This window comes from Mustela lutreola, chromosome 3 (assembly GCF_030435805.1).
Source record: "Mustela lutreola isolate mMusLut2 chromosome 3, mMusLut2.pri, whole genome shotgun sequence".
In the NCBI taxonomy this organism is placed as follows: domain Eukaryota; kingdom Metazoa; phylum Chordata; class Mammalia; order Carnivora; family Mustelidae; genus Mustela; species Mustela lutreola.
The window spans coordinates 70916292-70941274 of NC_081292.1; the positions used below are offsets into that span (position 1 = coordinate 70916292).

Here is a 24983-nt window from a genome sequence, read left to right on the forward strand (position 1 = left end):
TCACTGACCACAGGACCTTGGACAAAATATTTATTTTATGCCAGTTTCTTCATATATAATGAGAGATAAGAAAGCCTATTTTTCATTATTCTTGAGAAAATTATGCAAGATAACACTACAGAAGTAGACACTAAGACACATGTTGCACACCCAGCCATGATACTTGTGATTTTTTTTATTACTAACACTGGCTTTAGAATCCTTTATAGCCAAGCATTAAAACACACTTTTCTATTTATTTGGGTTAGTTTAGCTTATTACTGAAAACTTTGTGTATTCTAAAGATTTTAATTGTTCATGTTTCATTGTCTACAGGGCTTCCTGATTATCTTTGCTATCAAGTAATAATTATGCATTACAAATATTTGCTCAAATTTTATATGAATCAATTTTAAATGAAAAAGCTATTTACACTGATCAGATTAAATAAAGAGCATCACCTTCCTCACAGATTTTTTTGCTATCAGTTTTACTTTTAGTTAAATGTGAAAGGGCAATACTGCACTAATTGCTTTAAGCCATTATGAAATGATAATTTTTAACAATTAGAATGGCATGATTTTTCAGCCTGAAAGGTATACCTTCTACCTCTAGATGGTGCTTCTTTTAGGCAGACTGTGTTTAAGTTTCGCAGTAGATCTGGAAATATTCCTTTAATTATTAAAACTATTTCAAAAAATGATCTGTGTTTGATTGCTATTATTTTACATGTCAAGCAGAGATAAGAGGAAGATTCCCAGACTCAGCTCAGGAACTAGCAGCATTATCTACCCTATTGTTCAAATACAAACCCTAAGTTCCATCCTTACTTCTTCCTTTTCCTCACATGTCACTTGCGCTTGTCCTACAAGGACTCTTGTCTAAGCATTTCTACTCAAGTTCAAGTCACCATCCGCTCTAGGTGGTCTATTGGAATAGCCGACAAACTGACTTGTTTTCTTCCATTCTTATTCTCCAATCCATTCCTCAAACAGCTCCAAAGCTGCTTTCCTAAACATAGATCATACCACTGTCCTGGTTGAAACACAATAGTACCTTGCCAGTGTCTTACAATCTAACTCGAATTCTGTACCATGCCTTCTCTAACGCCTACCTTCTCTCATTTCATCTCTCACCACTCACTTGCTTGCTCTCTAGGCTCTGGCCATGTGTACCTTTCTGCTGTGTACCTATTCTGTGTACCTATTTGGTAGAATATCCTCTGGACTATTCCTAGCCCCATGCCAATTGACTTCATTTGTAGCTCAGCTCAAATGCCGCTTCCTAAAAGACATCTCTGGCTACTCTGATAAGTATTGACTAAACCAATTTGACCATTTATAATCATTAAGTCCTTTTTGGATAGATACTTAGAGGAAGTCAAGGGCCAGAGTTTTTCTCTCCACAACCTTGCTGAGCAAGCGAGTTTCAGTATAAATGTTGTGACAATATTTCTTAGCGAATAACACAAAGCCAGTTACAAAACTTGTCCTGCAAGTTCAAAGTCCTGGCTCTCTATCCCTTTGGGCATCTGAACGCTGACATTTCGCTTGTGTACCAATATTCCCTAGTAGACTGAATCATACCATGGGGAGGATCATGTCAGATTCTGCTTGTTTGGTTTATCTCCATCCTTTCCTCCCCAAGCCGCCTAGCACAGTGCTTTGTGTAGAAGAAGGGACTTACTGAGTATGTATTGCTGAATGAATGATATACTGCTTGTTTTCATTTAGAAAGAACATGAGAAATGACAAAAGATGTTCTTTATGGAATTTGTACAAAATTTGATCTTTCTAAAAGGAGAATGTAAACCTTTTTGAAATAATCCTTATTATTATGAAAGCTATTTTTCTTTTTACCTAATAATTAATCCTACCTAGGGCTAAAGATGAAATGTCTGCCAACAGCTGAATGACATTAAATTACCTTAAGCAAAGCATCAATAAAATGAGCTTTCTTGCTTTTAATATCTTCATAAGCCCAAGTCACAATGTTTGCTTTGATTAATTATTAAACATATCTCAGATTTTCTATATAATGGTTTTTGTGCTAGATATGATTTCTAATTAAGCTTTGCATTTCTCTGATGAAATTGTATTTAAGTCTACCAAATGTCATAACTCACTTTTGCATTTAATAATCAATGTTTAGCAGATTATTTGAAACAAGTAGGGCAGTAATAATTTATAGAAACCTGCAAACATGTCTGGGATAATCATGAGTATCTGGTCCTTTGTGAGACTAATTTGGTTGTTTGGAAATGGTATGGAATTTGTTGTTTGAGACATAAATGTCTGTGATAACTGATTAACATACTGAATAAAATCCAATCATACATACACCATTAAGGAGAATGCCATGGCATAAGAAGAATATGAACTTTAAATGCATACATGTTTTAGGTGGTTAAAACCCCAGATGCTGTGATATTAGTATTAGATTTATGTAAGACCAAATGTCTATAAGAGCTGAGAATTGCAATCTGTAATCTGGAGGTTTCCAAAACATGGATATATATGTAGACAAAATATATGATAGATTGGGCCAAATTCCATCAGTGAGCAGGTAAGGGATTTATGCATTTAAGTGCATTTCTGAAAATTTTACTTAATATTGTACTTGTATTATAACAGACAAAAATATTAGAAGTAAATATATGATAGAGTATTATTTAGCCATTAAAAGGAATATAGTTCCTCTGCATACAACATGAGTGAACCTTGAAAACATTCAGAATGAAAGAAGCCAGACACACAAAACCACATAATAAATGATTTCATTTATATGGAAAGATCAGAATAGGCAAATCCATAAAGACAGAAGGTAGAGTAGCTGTTGCCTAGGATTGGGGAGGAAGAAAGGATAGGTGGTAATAGCTAACGGGTCAAGGTTTCTTTTGAAGGTGATGAATATGTTCTGAAATTGACAATGGTGTTGGTTGCCCTATCTGTGAATAAACTGAAAACAACTGAACTGTATGCTTTAAATGGGTGGTTTGTATGATATATGAATTATATTTCAGTAAACCCTTTAAAAAAATGTATGCCCCTTTCAAAGAAAGAGTGAGTACACTGCTAAGACATGAATAACAAGAAAGATGTTACTTAAAATTAGAGTTCAGACAAACACTTTCAAACACAAGCAGTTTTACTGACCAGGCATACTCCTGGTTCCTGAACACAAATGTCTCAGCCAAAACCCTTTTGGTGTTGTTAACATGGCAATTCTATCCCCACAACCGTAAACCCTTCCCAATATTTTGATGGTACAATAACTGATTCCTTTATGGAACTCTGCATGGACTGTTGACTCAGTTTTCTGAGGCTAGAAATGAATACATAGAGACCCAATATGCTGGACAGGAAATAACTAATCTAAATACTAATAATTTCAGGTAGCACTTAGATCTTATCCTTGACTGCTAAAAATAGATTTCCTGGGAAAGAGTGATTCTCAGAAGAGTTTAGGGCAGGAAAGATTGACTATGATTTTATTCCTGTTAGTAGCACCTAGAAAGCCACCGCAAGCATCAACAAAAAAAGGAATTTGGTATACTTAGCATTCAGTAAGTGCTGAAATCTTCCTTTTTTTTTAAACAACAAAAATGTGGTTAAAAGATATTTGGGAAGTACCTGGGTGGCTCAGTTGGTTAGGCATCCTACTTTTGGTTTCAGCTTAGGTCATGATCTCAGGATCCTGAGATGGAGCCTCTGGTTGGGCTCTGTGCTTCCAGAGTCTGCTTGAGAGTCTCTCCCTCTCCCTCTCCTCCTCCCCTCACGTGTGCACTCACTCTCTCTCTCTCTCTCAAATAAATAAACAAATTAAATCTTTAAAAAAGATTTTTTCAAGGGTAAAGGAAACATTTTGAACTATTCCTCTTATAAGTCATATAACTATTGGATAATTATTCATTGCTCTCTTTTACTTTAAAAATACTGGAGCTGTCAGTAAACTCACCAACACAGAAGAGATTCAGGGCCTTAACAGCTCTGAAAGATATTATCACTGACCTCAGCAAAGAGCTATAAGGAAATGGGAAGTGCTCTTTCCAATATCCTAAGGAAGCACGACAAAGTAGTTAAGACCATGCACTCTGGATTCCATCTGCCTGGGTGTGAGGTCAGCTTCACTCATTATAAGCTGTGTGACCTTGGGAAAATTAATTTCTCTGTATATCTGGGCTTTCAAACTTGAAAAATGAATAAAATAATACTTTCTTCTTGGGTCGTTTTAAAGATTAAATGAGTTCATATTTGCAAAGCACTCAGAGGAGCTCCAAACATATTGGGAGCTTGTTAAATAAATGTAAATGTTAACACAGAAATAAAACAACAACAAAAAAGCCACATTTCACTCTATTTACATGTTTGGAGGCGTATAATTGATAGCAATTGGAACTTATTTCAAAGCTTGTCTTTCGACTTGCATTCTTAAACTGTGTGAGCATATGTTACTGACTTAGCAATAGTATTATCTGCTCCTGTCACTGAGGCATTTACAAATCTAAGCGGATGGAACGGATATCTACACAGCCTTTTGAGGATAAAGATTCTGCAGGATACCTTGTGGTCTCATGTTACTTTTCACCCTATTGAGTTTTAATTTATCTTTAAGCTGAATGTATTTGATATGAAGGCAGAAAACAGTGATGAACACTGACATGACCAGATAGATTGATGTGCAAACAAAATGGGGATGATGGAAAAGCCATTCTCGAAGTGTTCTGGGCCCCAGGTCTGACCATGGGGACAGCCTCCAAAGACGTTAAAGAGAGAGACTTGTCACCTATCACATATGACGGAGAATATGTTGACAATGAGGATTCAAGACAATACGTGTGTGGCGCCTGGGTGGCTCATTCGGTTAAGCGGCTGCCTTTGGCCCTGGTCGTGATTCCAGGGTCCTGAGATGGAGCCCCACATTGGGCTCCTTGCTCAGCGGGAACCTGCTTCTCCGTCTCCCTCTGCCTGCCACTCCCCCTTCTTGTTCTCTCTCTCTGTCAAAAACAAATAAATCTTAAAAAAAAAAAGACAGCATATGTGTAAAAATATCTCCAAAGAGAGATAGGTAATGTGAGTTTTAAAGATCTCTTCAGGTTTAGAGATTAGAATTTGTCTACCAGTTTTAAAAAAGAAGCTCTTAAAAAAAATCTATCTATCTCTATGCATGTATGTATAATGTATGTATATATCTATCTATCTACCTATTATTTAATAGTTATCATGAGCATATGAATCTATTTGCCAGCAAATAACTAATGCCAAAAATTGAAAAAGAACCTTAAGTTGCATATTCATTATTATTAACCTCAGAACTGAGGAATCCACTAAAACAAAATAACTTGTAGTAACTATAGATTTAAGAGTGCCTCCAAATGGTCATGTAAATATTATGAGATTGAGGAATGTTTAATGATCCAAGAAAAACATCTATAACATCCCATCCAGTCTTCTATGCAAATCACGTGACGATTTAACAGTATGCTAAAAACGTGACACAATACCTAAAAACATTCTGGGAGAAAACACATAATTCCACATCTGTTTTTTGCCTCTTATATCTTATCCTTGACTGCTTATTTAAATCACAAATTATTTTCCATGTTTTAATATAAAACTTTATATAAAATTATCATAGTTATTGCTATCTATCTACTGATCATGTTGATGTACTATAAATTGTTATACTATCTTGAACAGGATTTGCATAGACATACCTAGTTTTGCTATCATATATAACAGCGAAAAGAGTATCATGCAGACAGTTCTTTGTTTCTATTGAATTATTTTCTCAGGAGATATTCCACTGAGTGAACTTACAGGGCCAAAGGTACAGACATTTTAATGGGCTTTGCAATAAAGAATGTCTTTACCAGTAAGTTGGTAAAAATTTACTTCAATGTTATGTGTTAATTTTTTTTTAAAGTTGTTAAAGTAGTGTAAGTTTAATTTGCACATATCAAGTTACTATTGAAAATAATCACATTTTACACCTTTGTGTACCATTTGGATTTTCTCCTTTGTGATTACATTTGTTTATATTCTTCATTAACTTAATGATTCAATTTCATTGTTTTTATTATTTATTTAAATGACTTCCCCATATGTTATTGATAATGAGCCTTTGCTTATCATATGCGATATGAATATGATTTTAGTTACTTGTTTCATTTCAACTTTTGTAAGATTTCATGTTCAGATGTTTGGTAATTAAATAAATAAAATATAATACTGTAGAATGAGATTAACTGGTTATAGAGATTCTTTCAATCAGAAATATTTTATTTATATTCTCCAGTGGAAAAAGGAAGTGCTGTATTTTAGGTTGTAGCATTTAATTTCATATATATGTTTCTTCTTTAAATCTGTGGTGTTACGTTTCCAGAATGGAAATCTGATTTAAAAATATGTACAGGGTAGGGTTTGGAATTTAATTGGGCATAATTTTATATTTTCACCAGAAACTTGCTGTTCTCCTTAATGGGAGTAAAGTAACTAAGCTAGTAAAGGCCCTCTCAAATAACACATACATGCAGAAGAATGAATTCACAGGGAGACTTACGGTCTTGGAGTGGATTGACTTTCCCTTTCCCTGCACCTTGGTACTCTCCCCAACTCCAAACAAATAACATCTGCATCAGAAATAACTTGGAAACATGTTGTTTGGATAGGTTTTCTTTACCAAATGGTATGAAACAAAATTAAGACATAGCCTCAGTAAATTACATTCAAGGTTTAAAAATTTGCACTTTGTGTTTTGTAAAACTAAAGTCGAGAAAATATATACAGTTTACTCAACAACTCTGAATGAATAGCTTCTCTGTGTTAGGTAGAGCCATAGGCATTAGGGATATGAGGTAATTAAGGAGTCCAAGCCACAGCGTTCAGGAGCATGCTACTGGCCTTTCACTTGCTCCTTCAATCATTGTTTCACTCTGATAATTCTGAAATTTTTCATGAAAATATGAAATTTATTCAGTCAGCCAAATGCTCTCAAGAGGCATGAGTAGGAACGAATTCTAGGGAACCAGAATGAGGAAAATAAATACATATTAAGTAAACATTTAGTCCTCAGAATAAAAATTCATGATTGAGTGTCTTATGAAGATGGTGGAAAAGACATTTTTCATTCAGGAAATGGATGTCAGGTATGGGATTAAAGACCTAAGAGTTCAACAGCCCACCAGGATAGAGACCTTGGCCTCTGAAGGACCAACTGGGATAGGACAGGGAGAGGCACAGAGCAATTATAGTAGGAACATCAGTAATAGCAATATATTCCTATGGGAATCTTTGGCTGGTGATCAGAAAGCAAGTGAGTGATCAGACTGGCACTTGGTAATCTTCCCTCCCAGGGGAGCAAGTACACATGTGATGGTGGGTGAGACAGAACTGGGGGCAGAAAGACTATCAACTCTCTGGGAAGTCACTGGCCGTCCTTCCGGTAGAAATGATGAGCAAAAGAACCAAGGGCAGGGGCAGTGCTCACAGAGAGGAGGGACTAACATCATCCCATGGCTTGATCTTGGCTACTGCTCTTGACACGTCATCTCCTCCACGGATTCGATTTTGTTCCTCTCCCCATACTGTCCACAGTTTCTCTTTGGATTCTACCCTGAAGTTTAAGTTGATGTTCTGACAATTTGCAAGAGCCCCACTAGGGGCTTTGGAGAGATCAGGGCCACAGGAACCCCCTCTTTGCCTTCCACACTCCCTTTCCTGCTCATCCAGGGGGCCAGTGAGGGAAGTCCAAGACAAGAAGCTGCTGTGCAGAGACAGCAGCACTGACCCAGGGTGGAAGCTGGAGCTCTGGTACTGGGGACAGTTGTGGCACGTGGTCCCACAGGGAATCCCAGGTGGTTGTCTTCTTGCCAAATTCTGCTATTTTTGTTGTTGTTGTTGTTGGTTTCTTTCTGTCAGGGTTGTATGTAGTCCTTGTAGTTGTTTACGACTGGGATTTCATGTTTTCCAGTTCCAAGCTCTACTCTCAGGTGAGACAATACAGTTAGGATTCATCAGCAAAGCAGAGCTGTATCCATGGGTTAATCATTCAAATACTTTCCTCTCCCTTTGCCAGAGAGCTGCTGCCTTCGAATCCCAGGACTTCCCTCCATAATCCTGCCCACTTCCATTGTCCTCTCCTGCATCCTTCTAGATCTTTCTGCACCGCCAGCACGATGACAAGGGGTCTTCCCCCTTCCCCCTGCAACCCCTGGTTCAACAGGCCTCCAGGGTATTGCCCCATCTCAAACCGCTTTATCCCTTTGCCAAGTTGTTGGCCATACAACACAGGCTGTTAAATACTGCAACCATCACCCTCCTTTTCAGGAATAAGACCGACGTCTCAGCACATGCTAGGCGACTGCTACAGCAGTTGCTCCCATGTCACCACATTAAAAATTGCAATTCTAATAATTGTAAACACATTTATATGAAATAAGTGGAAAATATAGAAAGCCCATATAACCACACAATAATAAATAATTTCACAGCTGTGAAACAATTTCAGGGTATATTCCATTTTAATATAAAAAAGATAAAATATTGGAAATCTTATCTCACAGGTGTATTACCCAGGAAAAGTCAGAGATGAGCAACTAATCCTTTTATTGCTGGAAGGCTGACTTCTATAATTAGGACCATACATGCTGGTGGACAGTTTTGAATATGTCAATGAATTAATTTATAACTGATGAGTACTTTTAGGTGGCAACATCTATTTTATTTATATTTCTCCTTACTGTATGTTTTTGGGTGCCAATTCAGGCCCTTATTGAATAAATACTGTAACCTTGTCATTCATTTGATATGGAGAAACGACTTTTTGATTCCACGGTATTCTGGATTATAAAATGTTTGAATATTATGCTATCATTCCAGAAAATGGTTTAGCAATTTACTATAAATAATTTTTAAAAGGGGGGAGATCTGTCCAGATATGAAAAATTGTAGAAAAATGCTTCAGAATTAAAACAAAAAAAGAACAGGCGTCTAGTGTATAATAGTTTAGAATCTAGTGTATAATAATAAAGTAGTTGTGTACCTTAAAATAGATTGAAAATTTTTAAGATAATTTACCTCTATATTTTTTTAAAAACAATCATTTAAACATATATATCTGCCACAGTTTCATATGTAACCTCTAGGAGATTAAAGAATGACCAGAAAATAGGAAAAGACTGATAAGCATCTATTGACATTTGGCAATATATAGAAACCAAGAATAATCAGATTCCCTGCTATATCTGCCAAAAAAAAAAAAATTCCTAAATATCGAGGCCCAACCTTTTTCTATTTTTTATCAAGGACAGAATTCGCCTTTAATTGAACTAGAACCCTAAACAAGCTTTGATTTTTTTATTCTAGTGTTTCATCTTTCTAGAAAGTTGTATTTTAAATGTGCTCTAAAACACTTTTTTAGGACTTACATATGCAGATCAAAGAACAATAATTCATACATTGTACAAGTGAGGTGAGACCGCTACATTGGTGGCCCCAAATGAGCCATGGCTCCTGGTATTGTCACTTTTTTATAGCCGCCCCCCTTCACTCAGCTTGGGCTTGGTCATATGACTTGCTATAGTCAGCATTACTCAAGTCGATACCTGATAAATGCCTACATGTTGGGTTTCTCTTGGAACCTCGGTGCCTTGCTATAAGAAAGCCTGTGCAGTTTCTGCAAAAAGACAAGATGGAAGAGGAGGAAGAGGCTGTGGAGGAGACTGTGGTCCAACAGCCAGCACCAGACATATGCATGAGTTTTTCTTGGATATTCTAAGCCCAGCAGAGCTCCTGGTTGAAAGGATCATAGGAATGAACCTGTAGCATATGATGTGGACCAGAAGAACTCCTCAGCTAAACCCTGCCCAAGCTCCTGACCCACAGAACTCTAAGCCATACATTTATAGTGCTCAAAGTCATTCCATTCTGAAGTGGTCTGTTATGCAGCAGTAGATAAGGGAGAGTAAGGATTTTTCAACTTTCTTTCTAGAAATAATTCCAAGGTACGTTCTTCACTGACACACACCTCTTCTATTTCTGTTGTCTATTTATTCACTATTGAGCCTGTATCTTTTTTTTTCTGACTCTACCTCTAACCAGTTGGACAGAAGGACTGAGATGGATAGTTGGTTTGTATAAAAAGTGTGATTGAGAATGGCTTTATTACACATTGACTTAACATGCCAAGTCCTTGCTGGATCTCAAAAGAACATCATTCTTGATGATGGTATATATCTTAAGTTAATGTCAGTCCACATGGAATCAAACTATAGGTGGGAGAATCTGGTAGAAGAAACAAACAGATTCCCGGCACATACACCTTGTGTGGTCCATTCAAGCCATTTCTTCTCTCTGCTCCTTTCTATGGAATTATATCAAGACACCAAATGTTAGGCACTACAATGTAGAAAACTCTTTGGAGGGATTTGTTTTCTTAAGGATTTATTATGTGAAATATGAGGCTTACCAGAGTGAGCAAGCCATTGAGTGTGTTTGCATCCTTCTTCCTCCGGAACTATTAGTTAAAGAATGCTTTCGACGTAGAAGTAGTAGCAGAAGTGTAAGTAGAGAATGTACAAGTCTACTTCTGGGGGACAGCGATGCTATTTCCTTCAATGGTATGTATGGTTAGAACTACAGCAACTAACTAGTTCTAAAACATAGTGGATACCCGGAGGAAAAGATGTAGCCTCATTAAGTAGAGCTGATGTTAGCATACTCGCTGTTACTTCCATTGTTTAAAGGATGCTCTCCATGTGCTTATTTAAGGCTTTATCTACCAGATGGTTGTGAGCAGAGGTTTACTTACAAAATGCCAACGAAAGAGAGTCTAGATCAGATGATACAAATATGTTACTTACCGAGAGGAGTATCTGGACAGCACTGTGGATGACCTCTAGGTACTGGAAATCAACAATGCAGCCTGTGACGGAGACGTACGTGTAGTCGTCCATCATGCTGTGGGCCGATGGAGGCAGCACTCTTCGGACACAGCCGGGCCCATGTTCCCGCCACCATGACCGGTGTACAGAAATGTTGAATGTCATCAGATCTGTATCCTGGGTGGGCAAAAGACAGAAGAGCAAAAGGAGACAATGCCATTATATCACATCTTTGATTTTCAACCTTAGGAAGAAATCAGGGATAACTGGGTGACGGGCATGAAGGAGGGCACATGAGCACTGGGTGTTGTATGCAACTGATGAATTATTGAACGTGACATCTGAAACTAATGATGTTCTGTATGCCAGCTAATTGAATTTAAATTAAAAAAAAGTAAAAAAAAAAAAAGTTAAAAAAAAAAGAAGAGGAAGAATTCCAGATGAACAAAATTGTTTAAATTTCAAGTGAAAAATAACAAAAGACAGAACCACAAATGACTCTGTATGCCATATGCCCAAACTATTGGATTACAATTATTTAATATAGAGATACAGTCCTTTGAAAAGTAACATTTTAAGGTTAGCCCACACAAAAATCCAGAGACAAGACCCATACATTCATTCATTTTAAAAATTATTTTGTTCAGTTTGAAACCTTTCTGCATTTTCTTGTTCTTCATCATCAGTATCACCATCGTGGGCTAACATTTAATGAGTGCTTTTTTGCATGCTAGACATTGTTCTAAGCATTTTTCATACTTGTATCTCCTTTAATATTCGTGCAGGTACTATTACCAACCCAGTTTATAATAAGCTGAATAACAGTCCTCCCAAAAGACATTCATATCCTACTCCCTGGAACCTGTGAATTTTCCCTTCTTTTGGATGATCTGAGTGGGCCCTAAATGTAATCACTTGTATCCTTGTAAGAGGGAGTCCGAGGGAGATCAGACACAAGGAAGAACAGGAGAAGGCAGTGTGCGCATGCAGGCAGAAGGAGGAGTAACACGGGCACAAGCCCAGGAAAGGTGGAAGAGATAAGGAAGGATTCTCTCCTAGAGCTCCAGAAGGAACACGGCCCTGTCAGCACCTTGAATTCAGACCCGCGAAACTGATTTCAGAATTCTGGCCTCCAGAACCGTGCGAGTAAGTTTCTGTTTGTAGTATCTTGTTATAGACCAGCCATGAGAAACTAAGACAGATTGGGCAAGAGATTGCCCAATCTAATGAATAAATTAAATAAATTGCTTCTTTAATGAGAGACCCCCAGACCTGATCCTATGCAGTCTGTACTTCCAGCTATGAAGTCTGTGCTATCCCTTTACCTACTCTGTTCTCCCTCAAATCCCTATAATTCCTCAAACCCTAAAAAGAGAGCTGGGTGCTTCATCTTCCATTTTTTCCAGAAAATACCTCTGACAGCCAGAGTGAAAGAACAAAGAAGGCAATCTTTGACATTTACATATCAAAATAAGCTGTCTAAGCTTTTAGCAGAGACAACAGCCCAGGTGTTTAATCCTCAAAGGAGGCTTTTTAGTATTTTGGGGGAATGTCAGCCTTGAACAACTAAGAGCATACAGTTTTTGCCATAACAATAGATTAGAAAAAATACAGGAGGAGCCAGGATCAAATAACCTAAAAGTTACAGCTGGATGGTGGAGCCAGAAGGAGCAAGCATGAGGATGGGGAGCAACCCGCCTCCCCCAACACCCAGGACCAGGACACGGCACCTGCAGGGAAGCCCCAGGAGCGGGAGGGTGTCCGCGTTTGTTGATCTCCCAGCCACCACCACGAGGAAGCTCTGGAAGTCACTAGTGCCGCGGGGACATGATGGTCTTTGCTCAGAAGCCCAGGGGCTGCCCCATGACTGCACAAGACAAACGATGCTCATCCCCACCTCAGTGGGAGAAGGACAGTCCCGACCTCAATGGCATAGGACGATTCTAAGGGCCAGAAATTGATTTTGGAACTAGTGTGAAATGGAAAGCTCTTAAACTTATATGTGGTGGGGGCTGGAAGCAAACAGTGTGAGACCTCCCGGAGCAAGGACTCCCTGTTATGCCCCGCTGTATGTGAACGTGAATCATGAGGTAAGAAATATGTTCCGTTCATGCGAGTAGGAAAAGTTACTCTGCAGTTTTAGATTTCCCTCAATTTAAATGGAAACAAGGCAGGGGACCCAACACAGGTCCCCTGAACGCTGACCACAAAACCCAACATTCCTTGGTAGCGGAAACTCTATACCTCTTCTTTTTTTTTCTTTAATTTATTTATTAGACGGAGGGACAGACAAGCAAGGGGAGTGAGAGAGGGAGAAGCAGGCTTCCCGCTGAGCAGGGAGCCCAGTGTGGGGCTGAATCCCAGGACGCTGGGATCATGACCTGAGCCGAAGGCAGATCCTTAAGGACTGAGCCACCAGGGCCCTTCAATACCTCCTGAGTAGCATATCTTGCAGGAATGAGGAAGCAGGGTGCTCACCGGAAGAGGGACTCCACTGTGAAGACCAAACCAACCAGTCTGTGCCAAGGCAGACCCCAGAGCTGACCTTTCACCTACTTTCCCCTCCTTCCCCCTTTATAATGTTATAAACATGCTAATTAGACACATGATACATGAAGAAGCATGACATGCAGGGGCGCAGGTGCCAAGAAATTCCCATCTCTCCATGCGTGAACATCAGTCCTTTCCTGCCTCAGCTCCTTTACAACGTTTGCGGGCCTTTGTTCTGAAATCCAGTCTGAAAGACCCTTTCCTTTCTGCTACCTCCCTTGTGCTGGGGCATAAGGCCCAATAAAAAGCCTTTTCTGGAACTTCTGCATGGCTTCAGTCAATCTCTATTGCTTGGAGAGCCCTAGGATCCTGGTGGGTTTAAAAAAAAAACTACTATTGTAAGTATGCCTCCGATTAGATCGCTATTAAAACATTTTACATCTTTTTTTTTTTCTTTTTTGGGTTGTTGGTTTGTTACACCTATCATTCAGTTACCTTCACAGTTACAGCACTTTATTGATAATAAAACATTTTACATCTTTTTTTTCCCCCCTTGGTTCTCGGTTTGCTACATGTATCATTTGCAGTGCCCTCTGAAGGGAAAATATTATAGAAAAATAATTGCTTTAGCTAGTGAATTCGGTTTAATACAAGGCAATTTACCTGCAGCAAAACTGCACACTGACTGCTCCCTTTCCTGACCATCAGATTTAATCTCTTACAGTTAGTCCTGATCACAACCGAAAAACTATTATTTCCGTTTTAATAGAATTCATTAGGTTCAGGATGAACTGGCGTGATCTCAAAAGTCATAGCAATTTCTACTCTTTAAGTATTCTTAACCAGTGGCCTTTTCTATTGCTGGACTCTAAATTCCTTTCAATATGACTTGGACTAAAATTTATATTACACAAATAAAACAAAAGTGAATTTATGAACTCATGATACATATTTGTTACACTCATAAAATCTCTCTGTGTAGTTCTCACTTAATTTGTTGGCACTATAAATATTTATAAACTGTACTGTTTTTTGCAATGGCTGTATTAAAATTAGAATGAGAACATCAGTAGTATCAAAGTATACTGAAAGTTCAAACTTCTAACTTTGTTTGGTATAAAATTGTATTGCAAGTTTGTGTCTGATTTCAAGCCCCTTCAGTGGCTAGATTTCAAACATTTGAAAAAAACCCTTAACACAAGATTAGTCAATTTCCTATATGAGGCACATCAGAGGAAATGCAGCACAGAAAACTATAATAGTGTTCTTTATAAAGAAAAATAAATAAATACAGAAGATCACTTGGTTTGTTGAAGCTTTTTGTTACCACACCAAAACCTGTAGTTTTGAAATACATGGGTTAATGCTAAATGGCTGATCAACAAAGGAACCTTTAAAATAATTTTAAGTAGCTCAAATATCATTTCTCTTTCAGTTCTTGGAGTTAGAATATTATGTGATGATATAAATCCATTGTGGTTAAGAAAATTGGCCACTGGTACTTTGTCATTTTCTTTATAATTTAAAAGATATAAACAATGATATCTGTTTTTATGCAAGTGTAAGTGATTACCACAGGACTGTTTTGGGGAACAAAGAAGAAAGAAGAAAGCAAGGAGGGGGAAGAAAAACATGAAACCAAAGCAGAAGGGCTTGCAAGGCATGAGGACAGCCTGGAGAGAGACAGCATGTCAAGCCAAACAGAAGGCAGAATCAGGGAAGGAGGTAAGGCCAGAAACTCAAAGCCTGGTAAAAAAGGACTAATGAATTTGATGACTGGTTGGGCGGGGGTGGAAGGGTAGTTTTTCATAAAGTGCAATACCGCAAGAGTATTAGGAGTGAAAAACTGGATTACAAGGAATAGAGGGGACTGAGAAGAGAGAATTTGGTGTATTTTTTCCTGAAGTGTGCAAGTAAAGGTAGTGAGAACACAGGACGGTAGCTTCAAGGGTGAGCAAGGAGAACGTGAGTCAATGCACGGAGAACCACTGGTTAGCTCTATCTGCTCACACTCACAAAGCTGTGACTTAGAAGAAAATGATTCCAGAATAGCTGCTTTCCCCTAATATCTATTTAAGCAAAATTAAATGTTTAAAAGTTCTTTCCTTTCTCTAGTGTGAATTCCGAACTTGTTTCCATTTTCTTCTTGAATTAAACAAGAAGGAATTTCTAGAATTCTTTGAAATGTTGTTCATGAACTGTGTAGGTGGACATACTTGCTTGCATCCCATTCACAAGAAGTGTACCACACTCAGCTCAATAGTCATTTCTTTTATAGTATACCGCTATATAATTTCTTACTAATCAAGGAGCTAGTCTTTGTCTTTTCTTCTATGTACTTTCAATCATCTGCTTTGCGGAGGGTATGTGTCTAATTCAACTTTAGCTAATCCTTTCTACTTCTAGAAATGGATTCTTGACTGCTAATATTCCTTTTTTCCCCCCTGTTTCCTTAGTTGTGGCTCAAAGAGTCATCGAATCCACGTTTATGCAGTATTCTATTTTCTTTGTCTTTTTATTCTCTCTTATCCTGAGCCAGCCCCTCTGAAAGTGAACACACATTTAATGAAATAGATCTTGCTCAATTTTAAAGAGTTAGCATGGGTTTATATTTATATAACAGAATTCATGTCAGTTGAAACTACTTTTGAAATACTTGTTCATCTTAGAATATGAATTAGACAAGTTAAAACAACTTTCTCACACTTTTAATTTTTTTTTTCACTAAACACTAAACATTTCAGAGGGTACTGTACATCCACAGAATAAACACAGTGCTTGGTAGCGAGGTATAAGTGTTTAGAGCGCATCATACAAAGATTTGGAACCAGTTCAAACATATCAACAATTATGTTATTTTCTTTAGAGAAAGGTTTAAAAGGTATTCAAGCTTCCATTGGGAAGCATTCATCATTTGCTGCTGCTTTCTTAGAGAATCCTTGTGCAATCCATGAACAAGTCATAATCACTTAGGTTTATGCCACTGGTTCTGGAGATAAAGAGCAGTCTGCACCTATAAATGCAGAGAACAAAGTGGTGGTTGCCAGACGGTGGGGGTGGAGGGGTGGGAAAAATGGGTGAAGGGAGGTGGGAGGTACAGGCTTCCAGTTATGAAATGAATTAAGCCACAGGATTAAAAGACATAATATAAGAAATACAGTCAGTGATATTGTAATAGTATTGTATGGTGTCAACTAGTAGCTACACGTGCGGTGAGCACAGCATAATGTATAAATTTGTCTAATCACTCTGTTGTGCACCTGAAATAAGGTAACAATGTAGCAACTACACTCAAATTTTAAAAGCTAAAAGAAAAAAGCAGTCTTCCAAGTAAGTGGCCATTGATCACTTTGCCTTCCTGTTTCCCATCTCTATAAGAAGGTATTGCTAGGATTTTTCAATTCTGTATCTTTGGTCACAGGCCAAAAGCTGAACAAAAAGTAATTAAGCCTTTTGTACTCATTCTGGGGCTTAATTCTCTGGATTGAACTATTACAGGAAGCAATGACGTCTCCTCGATCCAGCCAACAGATATTTCCGGAGTAGCTACAATGAGTTACGCATTAGGATGTAAGACTGAAGAAAGGCGATCTTATCCTGCCCTCATGGAACATACATGCTAGTGGAGAAGCGAGATAATAAAGTAAACAAATCAGTAGGCAAAAATAAGTATACATTTTAAAAACTGGTATGAAGGAGATGATGTGCTGGAGAGTGACTGGGGTGTGGAATGGAGTTACTTACTACCAGATGGCCAGAGACAGAAGGCATGAACAGACACTTTTCCAGTGAAGACATACAAATGGCTAACAGACTCATGGAAAAATGTTCATCATCGGTTAGCCATCAGGGAAATTCAAATCAAAACCACACTGAGATACCACCTTACACCAGTTAGAATGGCCAAAATTAACAGCACAGGAAACAACAAATGTTGGAGAGGATGTGGAGAAAAGGGAACCCTTTTGCACTCTTTGTAGGAATGCAAGCTGGTGCAGCCACTTTGGAAAACAGATGCTTCAAAAAATTAAAAATAGAGCTACCCTCTGACCCTGCAATTGCACTATTGGGTATTTACCCCAAAGATACAGATGCAGCAAAAAGAAGGGCCATCTGTACCCCAATGTTCATAACAGCAATGGCCACAGTTGCCAAACTGTGGAAAGAACCAAGATGCCCTTCAACAGACGAATGGATAAGGAGGATGTGGTCCATATACACTATGGAGTATTATGCCTCCATCAGAAAGGATGAATATTCAACTTTTGTGTCAACATGGACAGGACTGGAGGAGATTATGCTGAGCGAAATAGGTCAAGCAGAGAAAGTCAATTATCATATGGTTTCACTTACTTATGAAGCATAAGGAATAACATGGAGGACATTAGGAGAAGGAAAAGAAAAGTGAAGGGGGGAAATTGGAGGGGGATATGAATTATGAGAGACGATGGACTCTGAGAAACAGGGTTTTGGAGGGGATCGAAGTAGGGGGATGGGTGAGCCTGGTGGTGGCTATTAAGGAGGGCACATACTGCATGGAGCACTCGATATTATACATAAACAACGAATCCTGGAACACTATCAAAAACTAATGATGTATGGTGACTGACATAACACAATAAAAACAAAAACAAGACGGTCAGAGAAAGCTTCTTTGATAGTGGATATTTGGGCTCAGACATATTAGATGAGTCTTGCAAAGATCACGTGATGGCAAAATAGTTTCAGAACTCCAGGTGCTGACTGAAGGATCCTACAGCTAGAGGGAAGCTGAGCTGAGGATAAAAGTGGTATTGTAGTGTGTGTGTGTGTGTGTGTGTGTGTGTGTGTGTGTGTGTGACAGAGAGAGAAAGAGAGAGAGTGATCTCTGTCCACGGAAATGGCCTAGACACAGTGTCACTCCAGTAGCAACAAACACCTCTGGTTCACACTCCCCTGTAATAAGAACTAAGCTTGTCCTCTGGAGAAATGCTAAATCCAGTGTTGGTACACGGAAGGAACAAGGAGAGTGTGAAATGTATTTTGCGCTAAGAAACAAGACAGTTTTCCAAAAATTGATAAATCATGTTAAAAGGATGTAGGAACCAATATAATGAGTCTGTCTGGCTGAAGTTGTAATGATTTGAGCACTAGAAAGAACCCAGACGGAGGCCCACCAAACACAACGAATCAATGAAAATCTATGACACCATAATGATCAAAAAGGAAAGGCAGAAAAACTCATTGTTAATATTTAAAGTGGCTACTTAAACAAGACCTCTTGTGCTTTCTGCTCACTTTTGCTGTTAACTGCTGTGAAAAAATGTTTTGTTAATTATAAAAAAAATCGTACTTAAGAAATGAGTAATTACAGAGAAAGAATTAAGCATTTATTTTGCCTTTTTCCAGTAGGAATTCTATATCAAGTTAGCCAAGTTGATGAAATAAAGCTTTACATTACTGATGTCTGTGAGGCAATAAATATAGGAGAAATAAAGTAATTTAAAGACTTTTTGCCAATTTTAATGAAAGTGATTCTTATAAGGATTAGCAAAGGGTTATTTTAAAAATTAAGTACATAGTTAATCCATGTAGTGCCAAAGAAGATAATACAGGTTTCTTTTTAGTGTCAAGCAACACTTAGAGAACAATAATAACAATAAATACATCACATTTCAGAACTTATGAAATGTACATAAAGTGATATTTAGGGAAAAATTTATAGCATTAAATGTTTATGATAGAAGAGAAGAGAGGTTGAAAATACATAAGCTAAGCATTCAGATTAATAGTTTTAAAAGAATAGCAAGTTAAAATGTTAGAAGAAAAGATGAACAAATATAGATTTAATTAACAAACATTTGTTATGTGCCTATGCTATTCTGGGATCTGGATTAATCCATGAATAAAATAGACAAAAATTCCTGCTCCATTGGAGCTAACTAACATTCATGTATGGGAAGACAGACCATAAATGTAACAAAAAATAAAGTACATCTCATGTTTGAAGATGACCGATATTTAAAAAGAGTAGAATAAGCACACAGAACTATCTAATAGTAGAAGGTAATTAAAAAGAAGTCAAAGATCCAATAGAAAGGAGCAACAAAGCACAAATTAGATTCTTTAAAAATCTGTAGTAAAATTAAAGCATCCTGGGAAGAGTGATCAGGCTTGGTATGACTCCCCCTTGTTCAGACGTGGCTTGGTGGCCACACACGAGCAGGATAACCACCAGTCTTTAACGGAATTATGTGGCAACACTGAGAAGTTTAACAAGGTAATGCCTCTCAATTCTGCAATTTACCTTCTTCCTTTAACGTAGCTCATGTATCTACCTCTCTATATGGCTGTTCTTAGCAGCGTTGTTTGCAACAGCTAATAGTTGAGAACCACCTAGTCTGTCAGAAATTAATAAATTGGTATTCATGCAATCACAGGCTATGTGAAGTGGAAATAAATTAAGTAAGCTTATGTATATTAAAGATGATGGATCTCTTGAACATAATGTTGACAAAAAGAATCAAGTTGTGAACAGAATATTGTATGACCTGAGTAATATAAAGTTTAAAAAGTCGTACTAATACTAATTTTTTAGGAATGCACATATATATAGTAACACTTGAAATAAATATGCAAATATAACAAATAAATGCAGAATATAGAGTGAAAAAGGGGATCACGAAGCAGTAAACAAGAAGGGTTTAGCTGTGTTGGGAAAGATTTGTCTTTATTTCATTGGTGATAACATGACTATTTGTTGATTATTTCATTACTCTTTATTAAGTATTACATACTGCTTGCAGATAAAAATTTTAAAAATGTCCTTCCATTCCAAGTTGCCACTATCCTAGACTGGTCAGCCACTGTTTCTCCAGGACAACTGCAATGACTTTTTTTTTTTAGATTTTATTTATTTGACGGAGAGAGATCACAAGTAGGCAGAGAGGCAGGCAGAGAGAGGGAGGAGGAAGCAGGCTCCCTGCTGAGAAGATAGCCTGATGCTGGGCTCCCTGCTGAGAAGATAGCCAGGACGCTGAGCCGAAGGCAGAGGCTTAACCCACTAGGCACCCAGGCGCCCCTGCAATGACTTTTAAATACAACTCCTGGCATCTCTTGTTTTCCTCAGATATGTTTTCTTTATTACAGCCAGAATGATATTTTTTTGAACCCAAACACATAGACGTCACTAATTGCTTTAAAACACCTCAAGGCTTTCCCACTGCCCAAAGATAAAAGATTAGCTCCGTGGGACAGCTCGAGAGGTCCTACCTCCCCCGCCTCTTGTCACTTCTGCAGACTCTTGTCCTTCCCTTCACCATTGTGCTCCAGCCACGTTGACCTCCTTCCCATTCCCCAGCTGAACCGTTCTGTCTAAAATGTTGGTCTTCACACACCCTGTTCCTTTTTCATAGAATATCATTTTTCACTATCAACTTCCATCTGCTTTCTTGTCCTTATAATCAGCCATTCCCCAACGTGGGTACCTGACCAACTCCCATTTATTTTTATGTTTTAGCGGCAACCTCACATCCTCTGGAAAGTCATCCCTGAGCCCTGAAAAGTCTGGCGATAGAACTCTTCTCTGTGCTCCCAAGTGCCCAGTTCTGCCACCTACTTTTATATCTTTGGGTAGCGAAGACTCATTCCTTTTTTTATAATCAGTTTTCTGACTCACCTACAAGATTATAAACCATCTATAATCAGCACTGTCTTCCCATGCCAAGCTTCCAATAATGGCTATACACACACACATATATATCAAAAGAATGAACAAACTTAGTTACTAGGTTTTTGAGTCACAATTTCAGTTGAGAATAAAAAACAAAAACAAAAACAAAAAAACACCCAGAAAGCAACTACCCATCCATCGAAGTTCCTCTTATGTTGCTTGTGGGAGTGTGAATTTGTGCAGCCACTGTGGATAGTTTCGTATTCCCACTGAAACCAGGTATGTGTGTGCCTTATGATCCAGTGTTCCCCCTCCCTAGTATGTAGCCAGGAGAGATGAATGGATATACCCACCAGAGACCTGTAACAGTCTTTCTCATGTGTAATTAAAATAATTGAGACACTCTGCAAAAGTAGGAGGAAAAGAACCATGGCCCAGGGCTCCTAGGTGGCTCTGTCAGTTAAGCATCTGTCTTCCGCTCAGGTCATGATCTCGGGGTCCTTGGATCGAGACTGGCATTGGGCTCCCTGCTAAGAAACTTAGCATCTTTTTATAGCCAAAGTCTGAAAGTGCCCCAAATGTCCATCAACAGTAGAACCGATAAATAAATGTGGTATGGTCATATGCTGGAAGCTACACAAGAAAAAAGAAGGAACATGGTTAAATCCCACGGACATGACGTTGACTGAAGGAGATCAGGCTCGATAGGGTATATACCACACGATTCCATTTCTATGAGATCCTAAGAAAGGTGGGACCAAACTGTAGTGATGGAGGTTGGAATAGTGAGCATGGGTACGTTGACAGGAAGGAGGGCTGTCTCTAAAGCTGGCGATTACGTGGTGTTCGAAAACCCTACAATTTCTTCAAAAGCGTCACCACCTTTTGTTTTCTATATAAGAACATTGAAGTTGCAGGGGTTTTCAAATTGATAGTTCCCTGTTTCATTCATTTTGGAGTTGACATCTTAGCAAATGCATTTCTTTCTTTTTTAAAGACGTATTTACTTGAAAGAGAGAGAGAGAAAGAGCTAGATTGTGCCCACAAAGTGGAGGGAGAGGCAGAGGGAAAGAATGTCAAGCAGACTCCCTGCTGAGCACAGAGCACAGTGTGGGGTTTGATCGCAAGACCCTGTGATTATGTCGTGAGCCGAAATCAAGAGGCGAACATCCAGGCACCCCCCAGATGCATTTCTGAAGAAAGGTACGTGTGCAAAGGAATAGCAGTCTTTCTCATGTGTAATTAAAATAATTGAGACACTCTGCAAAAGTAGGAGGAAAAGAACCATGGCCCAGGGCTCCTGGGTGGCTCTGTCAATTAAGCATCTGTCTTCTGCTCAGGTCATGATCTCGGGGTCCTTGGATCGAGACTGGCATTGGGCTCCCTGCTCAGAGGGGAATCTGCTTCTTTCTCTCCTTCTGCCCCTCCTCCCCCCTCCTCAGTTGTGCTCTCTGCTCTCTCTCGCTCTCTCTCTCTGGCTCTCTCCCTAAAATAAATAAAAATCTTAAAAAAAAAAAAAAGCCAAAGACTTAAATTTCCTTCCTGAAATTAGTCTGTGGGTGCCCTTTGATGCTATTAGAAGGAATCAAACAAAAACTTGCAGTTTCCTAATAATGACTGAAGAAATCATTAGTCCCATTAGAAGAGATTATGTAAATGAAGCCACTTTTTACCACAGGGCTACCCTGAATGGGAGTAGGGGAAATATGGTGAGAAGTTGACAAAAAATTCTGCAATTTGCAAGAGAACTTTTATTTTTCTTTTGAATGTCAAGCTCCCCTAACATTATTTGTATTTGACTTTTATTGTCTGTTTATTAGCTGTATATTCCTGTATATTGGTTTGTCTGCTTTCGATGTACATCAGGTCCATTGGGTAGAACCAGGGATGTCCCTGTAAAACAACCCCCCAAAAGTTTCAAAGGACTTCAGCACTGAAAACATTTCAAACATTAATCATTTGTGAAGGTATAATGTACATTCACAGATACTGACATTTCTGGTATGTAATTGCTGCACCTGACTGCACACTAAGATTTGCTAACAGATGATTTTAAAAAATCAGTATACCTTGCATTTGTAATCCATGAATTTTAAACACCTGTAGTTTACTTAGTTAATTACTAAGCTCATTCAACACATCTGGCTTCTCTGTCTTTGTGTTAATCAATAATTATTTGATCACAATGTTATGCCTTTTATGCTAATCAGGATTTTGAGACCATAAAAATGTGCTACCTTTGTGCTTCATGCTGGCACTAATGTGTTTTATTTATAGTGTAGTGTATTCATAATTCATGCACTCGTATGCGTGTATGTACACATTTTACTTCATTTGTGTAATAGAAAATTTTCTTTTCAATCTGTTTTTTCTTTCTTTGTCTCTCTCTTTCGTTCTTTTTTTCCAGCAAAGTTTACCACCTGAAAAGAATACTCATTCATTTTTCAACTGTGGTAGGAAAAGTTCCTCATTTGAGAAAAAAATAGATACTTGTTTTAATGTGATAGAATTCTTTTTGAAAAAAAATAGAAGGAAAAGTCATATAGTCCTTTTAGTTGTTCCCTTTCCGAAAGGTATCTGGATAAAGAGAACAATATTGGTATTTCTGACCCATGAATGTGGCTGCTGGTGTGGTTTAAACCCCTTTACAAAAGAAGACAATTTTCCTTAATTGCTTCCTTTGCTGAAATAATCGTGAAGGCTGGAAAGAGGTCTGATTAATTGGCAAAGTTGGATGTGGTAAAAACCTCGCTGGCAGGTTCTTATCTATCACCATCAATCTCAAGTTGCTCAGTAACCATCTAGGATAGCTTGTAAGAGGCTGCCTCTCGGGATATGGAAGTTTCGGAGACAGTGACTTAAATCAGACTCTGGGTGGATATTCACTGCCGCAGAGGGATGTTTGTTAACCCATTCTTATTGCTTGACTTCTCATTAGGGTCTTCGGAGTTCTATACAGATTCTGGTGTGTCTATGTGTGTGGGGGAGTGTTAGGCACCATACTGTGGGGAGGGCCTGAACTGAGAACAAAAGCCCACCTCTGCCCACTTGCTGCTGTTTCGTTTTGAAATATTGTTTCCCTTCATGTCTCCCTAGATCCTTTGATATGACTACACGTCGTACCAAGTGCGGACATGCCTCATGTCAACAACAGTTCTATGCCCTTCATCTAAATAAAATGAAGTCATCACCAGCCAGATATTCATTCCACAGGGTATAAAGTCCAGTGACCACAAAGACGTTACCTAAATAATGGACATTGTTGCATCTTATCACTGTTTAATTCTTTTGGGAAGAATGCTACTTAAGATCATTACTTAATTTTTTTTTTTTTTTTTTTTAAACCCCATGGCTGAGTCATGGAAGTCTCTATTCCTGAGGCTCTAAGGAGCTCAGGGTGCTTCTAAAACATTAATTAATTCATATTAGAAAGTGAATTCTTACTAACAGTGATTAAGCCCAATAATTTTAATTACCCTAAATGAAGTAAAAAGCACTTTTAGCTCTCCTTAAAGTTGAATTTGAAGTTTTCCAAGGAAAATTTCATTGTTTTCAATTTGTTAATCAGCGTTTTTGTATACGTTTTATATACGTTTTGTATACGTTTTAAACTGTTTATACTGTTAATCAGCGTTTTATATACGTTTTTTAATATACGTTTTTGTTTTTCTTTACAGATAGCCGCTACTTTTAAATCAAAACATCTAATTTCTCCGAAAGCATACTTAGCTCCCTTTTCTCTGTGTACCTAGATGAATATATGTACTATTTTCCAAAGTAGGAAACCTCCTGTCCTTCACAATTCCGCCTACTCCCACCAAACAATCCTCCTCCTATGAGCTGGGATTACTTCTGGAGGTCGGGTTGGGGGCGGCGGAGCCTTGGCAGCCGGCATCTTCAGGAATGCCGGTAGGTCCCTTGTTCCATCCTTTGCAGCGACTGAGGGTGGAACAGTATGAGGCCACAAGTGCCTGTCTATGC

General features: G+C 38.3%; 1 protein-coding gene across 1 annotated transcript in view; it reads right to left on the reverse strand.

Moving 5' to 3' along the window:
• NKAIN3 (sodium/potassium transporting ATPase interacting 3) overlaps positions 1-24983 on the reverse strand; it is a 624119-nt gene that overhangs the window by 137087 nt on the left and 462049 nt on the right. The window contains exon 5 of the mRNA XM_059168851.1: positions 10841-11038. Coding sequence (XP_059024834.1) covers positions 10841-11038 — 198 coding nt within the window. The remainder of the gene's footprint in view (positions 1-10840; positions 11039-24983) is intronic.